An 11,579-nucleotide genomic window follows, 5' to 3' on the forward strand; every position below is an offset into this window, starting at 1 on the left:
AGGGGATGAGAGACGCACTGTATTTTCTTTGGGAATAGCGCTCCCTCGCAGATCCCACGTGAGCGGGGACTGGAGCGGCCCTGTGATTGGCCCTGTAACTGGGTTTCATTTTAGTGGATTCAGTGGCTAGTTGTAGGTGGCCTGAGCTGATGTGTGCAAGCCATACTGTACTGGTGGCCTTGGCAGTCTTGGCAAGAGGAATTTGTCGAAAACTTTTGGCCCCAACCTCCGTAGTTTGTCTGTCATGTCTGTCATGTCCGTCATGGACACCAGCCCGAGAGTGCCGGCTGCGCGTGATTTTGAACCGTCAATCAAGGGCTTGGCGGAAAACGGCCGGGGTCCGGCACGCACCGACCTCACGCCACTGATCTCAAGTTGTCAGTATTGTACTGTACTGTACAGACATACACTACACTGGAAGTGTGCAGAACTACTACACTACACATAGCTATGATATGCTCAATAACAGACCTTCTTTGAGTGTTACAGGCGGCACCCGGCATTGTGGCTCGGATAAGATGAAAAGTTCTGATATGCGTCCGTCCGACGGTACCCGAGCGCTGTTCCAGGTTGAGCCGTTGGAACCGTTTCCCGCAGACATTTCCCTCTCAAACACCAGGCAAGCAAGGGTTCATTGCGGGATCGCCTTGTGATTCCTTGTCGCTTCGCGAAACGATCAGTACCTGGCCAAAACGAGCCATTCGAGACTGGTGGAAGTTGGATGCGCATAATACACTTGAAATGGCGAGTAATGAGCGACATCATCAATGATCAAATCCATCATCCCCTGAGGAGGGCATCTTCATCGTGTAGTGATTGCCATATTTGTGTCAGGCTCGCCATTGGGCAGTTGGGACAGGCGATCGCCAAAAACCATTGATCAATCAGATGTAGCAGGATGGTTACCAAACGTCAACTGGCCTCGTGGTGGAGTGTGACACGGACACGAGCCACGATGGAAGAGTCGGGAGGTGGAGCGCCGTCCGAGGCCCTGTCCAAGCATCAGTGTGGGTCTTCTGCTCTTGGCGATTGATGATGAGATCGATAGCGTATCGCTGGAATTGCCGATGATCTAATAAATCCTGGGCCCAATCATCTATTGCCGGTCTTGAGCCGGTCGGCAAGGCTTCCCTCCTCCATGGTACAGGAGCAAGTAGTGTCAATACTTATGAAACGTGCGTCATCTGGACTCCGCTCAATGGATGGACAACGAGAAGAGGATGATGAGAGAGAAGTGAGGGAATAGGAGTACTATACACCACTCACATTATGATGATCCCCTCATTTTACACCACAAGCCTAGGCTCACCATCAATCTACGCCTATCATGCTTCTCCCCACCGCATTATGTCATGACACGCAGCTGACTCTGGACTGCATGTTCGAGTGATAAGTTTGAATGAGAATGCTCCAGGCAGCCTACTGTAGTAGTGGGTGCTCGACTTTCTGTAGTATGTTCTACTATGTGGTGCTCAGAAGACCCCTTCTCATCCATGAACAGCCAGGCCATTGCTCCCATGAGTCACTGCAATGATTCGACGAGATCCGTAATGTATCCAGTCTCAACAGCTTCAAGCTGTTACCTAGTAGCCAGCTGGCCTCTATGATCGGCCTCAGCTGCCAGCCGCCATTGAAGCAGTCAACTTGTTTACCTAAGGTAGTTACCAAATCGACGGCCCCGGGAACTTGAAGGTGAGAGACAGGGAGTGTGAACGGCCAGCCACAGAGAAGTTCAAGTTTACACTTAGCAAGGAGAACGACGGATGACCAAGTGCAACTTAGCTATAGTCTACAGACGCCGGTGAGAATGTGGGGCCAGACGGCAAACCACGGCGGGTGGCCGCATTTGTTGGCCGCTCCGACGGCCGGCACGGCGTCACGGCGTCACGGCGGGGTTCCACCTGAACAAACTCCACAAATGCCCGCTCCATCCGATCCGTCGGGGCGCCAACGCAGTGTCACCTCACCCTTTTCCCGGGACACCATCTGTGACCCCTGCCGTCAGGCTGTGTACTAACATTCCTTCAAGCTAACTAACCGCTTTGCCTTCAATGTACGACCCTAAAGTGCAACATGTGGTCAGACGGCGAACCAAATGCACGCTACTGGCCATGCTAGCACAGAGAAGGATGTTCGACCGGAGATTGGGAACATGTGGAGGCGGCACAGTTGCGGCGAGGGATATCTATGGTTTACCGTTTATCGGACCGTGACATGTTCGAAGTACGGATACACTTTCAATCAGCACCGCACCTCGCCGCAATCTCTTGGTGTGTGTGTGTGCGTGCGTGCGGACACCGACGAATGTAAAAACCGAGCCCTCTTCTCTCAAGCGTCCTGGACCCCTTTTCTTCCTACATTAGAGATGCGACCGTGACACCTCCTCCCCTTTCCCATCCTACATGACGACTGTTAAATCGGTAATACTACACTACAGGTATCATTGCTTTACATTAATGATAGAGTAACATACACCATCTAGGAGTAATCCTGGGAGTAACTTTCATCCGAAAGTGCCTGGGGGTTGGTGGTCAGGGAAAGGTAGTACCGTATCACGGCATTTCACAACCCCTTTCACCGGCTTCAGAAGCAGACGTACAGTACGATACACAGGCGGTTTGCCTACCCGAGGTGTAAAACAGGCAACAGCAGTACGGAGTATTGTACAAGTAACCAGTCACTTGCAATGAGAACCTCGCACAGAAAGGGGCACAACCTGCAATACTCCACCATCACCCAGCCTTACAAAGCGGGAGGCGTAGCGTGCTGTCTTGAGATGAACAATGCAACGATGGCTGTCGATAATTCATACCTAAGAGGCAGGTCCTAACACATATTACTCCAACTGTATCTAACGATGCGTAAGCGTCACCAGCAAAAAGAAGCTGCCACAGGGTCACACTCACAGGTTTGATCATCTTCTTAGTTCGGGATAGGTAGCATCATCGGCCAGGTACGGTCCAGGGCCTACTGTATGTATTCAGACCACAGACATGCCCAGCGGGACAACAACCAACTAGCAGATATACACATCTAGGCGTCCCTTCTGAAATCTACCATGACAAAGTGACGCCGAGGCACAGTATCCATCGACAACTCGCTCACCGCTGACCGCTCACCGCTCCCGCATAGGGCCCAGGCGAGACGCAGACCCTCGCCACGAAACCGCATATCCCGCCTCCTCCCACATACCATCAACCGGCCAAGCACTCTTGTCAATTCTGACGGTGTAAGCTACAACATCCAGGCTTAGCGAGCATGCAAATGCGGATGCACGCGGTGAGTGAAGAAAGGATGCCTGAGCGCCTCAGCCGGAGTGAGACGTTTATCCGGGTTAAGCGTCAAGCAGCGTTCCAGGAGGTCAACAAAGTGGTTGAGCTCCCTGGTCTCGGCATCAGTCATGCCGCTTGACGCCGCAAGCAGACGGGTTCGAAGGTCCCGCGTCGGTGGCACCACCGCCATGTGCTTGATGTTGGTCTATCAGAAGTCAAGGTTCGTTAGTAACTTAGCCCCAATTATGGAAATATCAAAATGAATGGATATAGAGGAAAGAAAATCGGGTGGCTCTGATGCATAAGCGGCCGCTGTGCTTGCTTGCAGGTGGGCAGGCAGGCGGGCAGTAAACTGACAAACAGTTTCCCGAGCCTGCCTGCCTCGTTGTTTTGACTGGAATAGCAGCGGAATGAGAAATCGGCCTGCATGGTCGATCAAATGCAACAGATACACTGGCATTGGGGGCAACGAAACACAGGCGCTTCCGCAGATCTCAATAGCCCGGTGGTAAATGCAGCCCTCAATCAAGGCCCACCACATGGTTACCGAATGTTTGCTGATGACGAAGCGCCAGTTGCTGCGCCGCGGCAAATGTTTCTGGCCGCCCGGGCCCAAGAGATCCCGTTCTTGGCCCGATTGATTGACCAGACCTGGCGCAACCAAACGGACCGTAATAATAGGACAGGGCATTATTTCTGACACCAGGACGTGAAACATTCAGGGCAGATGTACCGTGAAAGTCTCATAGGAAAGAAAACATCGACTTACCTTTCCAAGATTGTCGCGTTCAACGCTGATGAACCTGCCTGTTTCGTCAAAATGCAAATGGGCACGTTCGCCTCGGCGGTACAGCTTGGCGCTTATCTTGCCTCGGATCTCCATGATGTTCTTGAGCATCTGGTTGTTGGTCTCGCCGGTGAAGAGGATTTTGCCCGTGTAAAGCTCGTACAGCGTGCAGCCAATGGACCACATGTCGATGGCATAGTCGAATGGCATGCCCAACATGATCTCGGGGGCTCGGTAGAATCTGCTGACCAGATAAGGCATGACCTCGGTAGAAGCTGTGGCAGCGTCAGAACGGTCAATAGCTGTGCCCAAGTCGCAAATTTTCAGCACGTTCCGGGCTTCGTTCACCTACGGCGCGGTTAACAGTCTGCTTTACATCAACGACAAAAACAAGAAAGAGCATACCAGAATATTGTCAGGCTTCAGATCGGCGTGGATGATGCTCTGTTTGCGCATGTGGCCAAGCGCCAAAAAGATCTGGTACGCGTACGCCCTGGTCGCATTCAGATTGATCCCCACGTTGTTTCCAAACTTCTTGAGGACCTCGCGGAGATTCATGCTAAGGTTCTCAAAGGCCATGCACAGGTGGCCCTTGTGCTCAAAGGATCGCTCAAACCTGACAATGTGTTTCTTGTCGTCGGGATCTGTATCGTTGAGTTTCTGCAGTATGGCAATTTCTGTGTAGCCTCCTTTCCGAAGTGCATCGTTATTCCGCATGATCTTGATGGCGACGACCTTCTTGGAGGTGATGTCAACAGCCCGAGTCACGTTTGCAAACATGCCTCGGCCCAGATTAGTCGAGATCTGGTAGCGCCCATCCAGAAGATCGCCGGCCCTGATTTTGTAATAGCCCTCCTCGTCATCTCCTTCCAGGATACCACCGCCGGCTGCAGTGGGACGCTCCTGATCTGCTTGAGCTTTGGTAGCCGCAGGGGCCGCATATTTCTGCTCGTCAAAGTCTTCGGCGAACATGTCGAAATCATCATCGTCCTCGGTTTGCTTCTTGGCAACCTGGTCCTCATCTGGAACGGTAGGGGCAGCCATTTCTTCCTTCGGAGCGTTCCGCGGTTCCCCATGCAAACCTACGTTACCATGACGCAACTCGTCGCGGCGCTCGTCTTCCTTCATATCAACCGTCGGGTCATAATCGGCGGCCGAAGGCCCGTCTTCGTCGATTGCCCTGGCGTCACCATGAGCGTTGATGAGTGCCTGGTCGTCAGCAAAGTTAAAGGCAGCAGGAGACAGAGCATCCTGGGTTCGCTTTGGGGAGAGCGCGGGCGTTGAGGAGCCGTCTGTGCGGTCAGCGCGTGATTTGCTGAGTGTGTGAAAGGGAGGTTTCTCACTTGATTGCGGCGTGTTGTCCTCGAGTCTTTGCGGAATCGGGGTGTTGTGACGAGTTGAAGCTGGTGTGGACGCAGGCTTATCGCTAGCCTGAGCCTGCAAGGCCTGGATGGAAGGGGTTGCGACGCCAATACCTCGCTTGAGAGCTGCTTCTCTTGCACGCCGACGACGCTCAATCTCGGCCTGAACAGCCGCCTCTTCGTCCATCGCCGTGTCTGGATCCCAGTCAACGTCCGGCTCGGGATCCTGTGCGGGCGCGCTGCGAGCAGGCATTAGCATGGGTCGGCAAACATGTGTAGGGAACATTACCTGGACTGAGAAACCGTCAGGCCATTAATGCCTCGGTCAACCGTAACACCTTGATCAGATTTAGCATCTTGTTTGGAATGACCGGGGGCTTCCACTGGAGCAGCCCGTTTGGAACTAGAGCCCTCCTGTGAACGTCTCTCAGTTTGGGCACTGTACTTGTCTTCGTCTGGCATCCGTCCCCGGTCTCGCCTCCCCTTGTCAGCTCTGCCGCGGGGCGACCGACTGCGGGTCCGCGGACGCTTCTCAGGATAGCCGTTGTAACCAGATTCGCGGTCGTAAGCACGATCATAGCCGCTGCGCTTGCGGTCGTCTGCACGAGGGCCGGAAGGGCGGGGATATGCCGGACGATCGTCGTAGCGAAGTGACCCACGCGAGGCGGGACGGTCTAAATCTCGGTTATAGCGACGGTCATCTCGAGCGCCACCTTCATAGTGAACGCGGAACTGTCGGGCATCGCGGGCGTCGCGGGCATCTCGATGGTCATCGTGTGGCCGCTTCCAGCCACGCGGCGATCGGCTTCGTCGGCTGGGTCCGTCAACCGGGCCCCTCGATGGCAAGTCATTCTCAGGGGTGTTGGACGGAAATCTGCCTCGATGTCTGCCGGTCCGGTCAACATCACCGTTTTGATCAGAGCGAGGCAGGGGAGTTGCCTCTACGATTTCCCCTTCATCCGAGCTGAGCGCAGAAGACGCCATTTGTACCGACCAACTAACAAAGCCGACTACCCAGTTGCACTCCTTTCTTCCCGTTTCTTGCAGTAGTCCAGTTGGTGTTGCAGGCAAATGCCTTCCAATCGAATTCTCAGGTCTGGTTTTGGAAAATCGATGGCAATTGTCAGCTATGCTCGACCGTGCAGCAAACGTGCAGAGCGGAATCCAACCAAGCTGAATTTGGCGATTAATCACCGCAATGGGGATGTGGCTGTAGATGCTCTTGCCGGTGTATCGTAATGGATTGTAATGGCTTCCGGTTTCCTGGTCTGATGACGAACCCACCGAGAGTCAAGGTCGCGTCCCGGAACCACAATCTTGGCAGCAAAGTGAGTTCAGGTGGCAATGCTTGAACCCGGAGTCCGCACCGACAAATTGACAAGGCAATAATAACGTTTATTTACATATCACTACCCATTGCCGGTAACTCCGAGATGCAGCCGGCTCACCGTCTTTAGATAACGGTGCGACCTGGATCTGGACCCTTTTTGTGCCCGATCAATCATAAAGAACCGAAACATCGCATCGAGTCAAGACACCATCACACAGCAGCCAACCGTCTTGAATCCATACTTTCAGCCCAGAGCAAGTCACAAAACAACCAGAACAAAATGGGCGGCCAAAGCAGAGATGGCAAGCATACATCCGTTCAAGAGATCCGCTAAAGAACCAGTCAAAAGCTAACCAATCTCCCCTCCGAGTCGAACAGGCGGCAAAGCCAAGCCCCTCAAGGTCCTCAGCCACCCTCCCTTTTACCACCACCACCACCAGACTGGATTCCGCAACCTATGTACATAGCAGACAACTGACCCAACATGTGCAAAACCGACAGGCCCCGAAGAAAGGCCCCAAGGAACTCGACGAGGACGACAAGGCCTTCCTCGAGAAGAAGCGCGCCGGTGTGCAATATCCCGCCCCTTATCTAACGCCATGATCCACCTTTCCCCGGAGGCTGACTGAAGTTGGGGTGCAGAGGAAAAGGCCAGGAAGGAATTAGCTGCCAAGGCAGGCAAGGGTCCTTTGGTGAGTCCATACTTTGCCTTAGTTACTTACCTCTTCATCTTCTTCGCAATCTGATACTAATTTGCTGCAGAACACGGGCGCCCAGGGCATCAAGAAGTCCGGCAAGAAATAAACCCTCCAGCATTGACTTAAACTGGTCAGGGTTGGCCTGGCGTTGGGATTTTCGTGACTCTCTTCGGCGTAGGGATATCACATCATGGCATTGCTAGGACACGATTGCCTTAGATCATGAGCTAACGAACCGCGGTTTCCTTTTTCTATTCATCTCCTGCATGGCGTCTGGCAGTACCTGTGAATCCACACTTTAGATACCCTTCCCGACACCATGTCAGTCACGCCTTTGCTTGGGTCGTCGAGGAATGCTTTCAGTAGTAGAAGATGATATTTGCTCCATGCAAGGTCGAGCCTTGACCTCGGAAGCTGAAAATTAAAACGGTGTCTACTGTTGCAACAGTCTCTATCCCGCCCATGTATCATAGCCCGTGGCCAATCCTTAGACACGGACGAACCAAGCATGCCACCGAACCGCCGTAAACGCCAGAGCAATGCCGTGCAAATCTTAACCCGCCTCGCTTTCCTCCCTATTTTCAAACCAGGTTGTCGAACCGGAGGTGAAAATGCCCTAGGTCCCCTATATCTTCAATCTCTATAAGAGCAGCAGCATGTTCATGAGAAACTGCAATATTCTCCTCGACATCTTCTAGTTTCCTCCCCAGATGTTGCTTCCGCTGCGCGTTGCAGCACCGGGCGTGGCACTTCGGCCCCCTCTGAAATAGTCGTATTGCGCCGGGGCCTGTGCCGGGCTTTGCGCCCGGCTCACCGCAAGGGGGACTTGGATCATGTCGTCATCCGTCTGCGGAAGTCCCCCGTAGCCGTACGGACCGCCTCCTAGCATACCCGGAGCGCGCGTATTTGTAATACCTAATCCACCAGGTCCGCGAGTCGAACCGGGGTCGTAATTCGGGTCCCTCGATCCATACGGACTGGGTCCCGGTAAACTCGGTGCCGACACTGGCATCCCGGCTGCGCCTGCAACGAGATTGGTGCCGCTGTCGTTACCATGACTGTACAGTTGACCTCGCGATATGGGCGGGACGCTGTCCATCGTCGATGAGTAGACATGTTGCCCAGGATACGCGCCAGCATGGTCTGTAGAAGCCATGTACCCTGTGGGATATGCTGGGCCAACGCTGGGCTCAGAATATGGGGCGAATGATCTCCTGTTGGAGCTGAAGCCCATTCCACCCATGGGAGTCCCGGGCCGCGAGCTTGGCTCAGAAAAGGGATCGCTTCCAAGCGTGCCTGGAGTGCCCGGACGGACCATGTCCGAGGGTCTGCCAAACAGCTCACCAGCACCATGGTCTGCCGCAAATTCGTCTCGGTTCTTGTAAAACTCGAAATCCAGTCGCGATTCAGGGACAACTTCAAACCCTGGGACCGCAGCCGAGAGCTTCCCAGCCTTGCCAGACACCATATTGTCGAGAACATACGTGTCGCTGTAACCGCTGACGGACATCGAATCTCCGGTTCCGGCATCGCGTCCATCTGACAGGCGTCCTTGATAGACGCTCGCAAGCACATGCTGCGCTTTTGCATGCACCATGGGCGTGATGAGGGGCTTGTAGAGAGCAGGGTGGCCGAAGCGAGCAGCAAGCCGATCGTTCCGCAGACTCTGCTCCTTCATGTTCACGGCTGCCTCAACATGAGTCTGGCTCGAATACCTTGTCGCAAAGTACTGTATCTTGTCATCGAACGTCTTTGCGCAAAATATCTTGAAGGCAATCAAGAGGAAGGGCAGGGGAACGACGGCATATGCTTGGATATGGGTTCCATCGCCCCGGACCCAGACCACCAAGAAGACAATTAGGTGAGAGAGGAAGGTGGCGAAAATGAAGCGGTTGAACAGCATCCGCCAAAACATGCCGCCGCTCTCTGTCTTGGTGACGAAGACGTACAGCAGAAGGTACTTCTTTAACCCCACGTCGAGGCAGAAGTAAAGAGCTGCTGCCGGGAGCACGAGCGGCTGGATCGTTCCGTAGCAAAGGGCGACGGTTGAGTAGAACAGAAAATAGTTGTAGTAGCTCGCATAATCGAAAGGCGGGGGCGCGGTCAGTTCGATCAACTCGCGAGGTGTAGGACTCGAGAACTTGCGCATGATGAAACTGTAGAAGAGCGTCCAAAGCTGAGCCAGGTCGACTGCTGCTCCAAGTTCCCTCTGAAGAAGCCAAGCGACCCAGAAGGGGGATATGTTGCAGAGCGAGACGAAGACTGTCACGAAAAAATTACCGTCAAGAATGGCTTTCCAGGCATCCGTGCCCAAGTTGGTCCGCTGGACGACGCCCGCCGTGAAGGTCCATATCGCGCTGAAAATGGAGAAGACGATGAGATTGTTGAAGACGAAGAAGGCGTAGAGTTTAGCCACGACGTGACGTTCACGCCCGGTCTTGGTCTGGTCGCCAGCTTTGATGGACATGCGCCGGAAAATGATGGGAAGGGCGAGGTAGACCAACGACGTGATTGCTGGGGAAGCGATACCCTGGATAATGGACCAGAGGGTATAATTGGCTGATAACGAGTCTTGAAACGCCTTCCAGACGAAACCCAGGTTGGCCAGATTCACGAGGAAAATGGCAATGAAGGCGTTTGGCGCGATCCACAAGATGGTCAGCACGGTCACCCAAAGATTGTTCCACAGCCGCCTTGTGCTCCTGACCGAGGAGCTGAGCGGCATGTTGTCCCAGATGATATCGTTCGGCCGGGGAGCGAGCCGAACCGTGGCGCCGTGGGGCTTCTTGTTCCGGCAGGCGTAGGCGATAGCATGTGCTTCGGCAATATCGGAGTACGATGCGAAACCATATGGCATGGACCCTCTCTTGTCGATCCTTTGCCGGACATCCTTAATCTCCAGCTCCAACGATTTGATTCGCTGCGTGTAATAGTCAATGGCATCGAGTTTGTGGCCTTTCGGATACGTCCCAAAAGAGGGGTCCTTCTTGGATGGCGAGCATGTTGGCCTTGTTGCTGGGATATTATTAGGATCTTTCAAATATATCGCCAAGACCTTCTCCAGTTTCCGCACAGCCTTGTTGTGCTGGTCAATAAGATCGGGCAATATCTTGACGTCGCGGGCGATGGCGGTGCGGGAAAAGGATGAGCTGGGGGCGACTCCGTCGATGATTCTTGCGATCCCTTCGTCCGACGAGAAGTTCTTGGGAAGATCATACAACTGGCGTCGTAGTTAGCAGGGTACAAAGCTTCCGTCAGAAACCGGTGTGCGTTTACCATCAGCGTGCGAGCATGCAGACTCTGTTGATACTCTTCGCTCCGCAAGTATTGGCGCCTCAGCTGCAAGACCTTCCGGTAGTTCCACCAGAGAAAGCCGCAAATGACCAAGGTAAACAGGTAAGCGAAGGTGACAGTAGCCCATTGAGCAGAACCCCAAACGTTCCTCGGCGTGACCCTAGCAAGCCAGGAATCATCACTAGACGAGATGACTGTCCAGTTGGCCCAATTGACAGGTATCAAGATGGCGCAACCCAGCACCGAGAGAACGACGAAGATGTTGCGGCACATCCTGGTAAATCGCATGAAAATGGCGGCATCCATGCCGACTAAGTTCACAATATCCTGCTCTGACGTCGACCATAGCGGAAAGATCCACGCAAAGACACCCTTTCCTAAGGGCGGGGGCGCATGTTTCTCATCGGCGTGCTTTAGTTTCGGCGCATATACAACGCTGTTGTACGGGCGAAGAAACGAGAAACAGATGGCTATGGCGGCAGTGATACCAAGCGACGAGCCTAACGCAGCAACCACCGAACTTTGCGCCAACTACCGAGTCGTTGATCAGCAAATGGTCAAACAAGTATTCTATCCAGGGGCAATACAAACGGCATACCTGGGACGAGAAAGGATCTGCCAACAACCTCAATAGCGCCTCTGTAGGGCTCTCCTCGGGCTTGGCCCCATCCCTCGCGAAGAGAAGGCTCAGTTTGTCCATGGTGGCCCTAAGTCCGCGGTAGGTTGCCCGCGAAGGGCATGGGGGGTTTGAGATCGTCTCAGCCGAGAAAACGTGCGAGAGCTGTCGGGTAGTCAGTTTGGGTTGCTTTCTGTATCTTCGATTCGCGGGATTGACCG

The 11,579-nt window shown here is 53.8% G+C and overlaps 3 protein-coding genes across 3 annotated transcripts; 1 reads left to right on the forward strand and 2 right to left on the reverse strand.

The window, feature by feature from the left end:
* Nucleotides 1-3,249: 3,249 nt before the first annotated feature.
* On the reverse strand, nucleotides 3,250-6,404 carry N656DRAFT_710331 (kinase-like protein; the record flags this gene model as incomplete). The annotated part of the gene is made up of 5 exons (XM_064811666.1): nucleotides 3,250-3,477; nucleotides 4,042-4,407; nucleotides 4,465-5,351; nucleotides 5,403-5,659; nucleotides 5,710-6,404. 5 exons carry the CDS (start codon nucleotides 6,402-6,404, stop codon nucleotides 3,250-3,252), a joined length of 2,433 nt encoding a protein of 810 aa, XP_064669616.1.
* Nucleotides 6,405-6,956: 552 nt separating this feature from the next.
* On the forward strand, nucleotides 6,957-7,576 carry N656DRAFT_779534 (uncharacterized protein). The gene is made up of 3 exons (XM_064815211.1): nucleotides 6,957-7,052; nucleotides 7,129-7,442; nucleotides 7,513-7,576. Exons 1-2 carry the CDS (start codon nucleotides 7,050-7,052, stop codon nucleotides 7,351-7,353), a joined length of 228 nt encoding a protein of 75 aa, XP_064669617.1. The 5' UTR covers nucleotides 6,957-7,049; the 3' UTR covers nucleotides 7,354-7,442; nucleotides 7,513-7,576.
* A 566-nt stretch (nucleotides 7,577-8,142) lies between these two features.
* N656DRAFT_710197 (DUF221-domain-containing protein) lies at nucleotides 8,143-11,442 on the reverse strand (the record flags this gene model as incomplete). The annotated part of the gene is made up of 4 exons (XM_064811650.1): nucleotides 8,143-8,235; nucleotides 8,275-10,668; nucleotides 10,725-11,273; nucleotides 11,341-11,442. 4 exons carry the CDS (start codon nucleotides 11,440-11,442, stop codon nucleotides 8,143-8,145), a joined length of 3,138 nt encoding a protein of 1,045 aa, XP_064669618.1.
* Between the last annotated feature and the right edge of the window lie 137 nt (nucleotides 11,443-11,579).

Source organism: Canariomyces notabilis (genome assembly GCF_033297395.1).
Source record: "Canariomyces notabilis strain CBS 508.74 unplaced genomic scaffold N656scaffold_12, whole genome shotgun sequence".
NCBI lineage: Eukaryota > Fungi > Ascomycota > Sordariomycetes > Sordariales > Chaetomiaceae > Canariomyces > Canariomyces notabilis.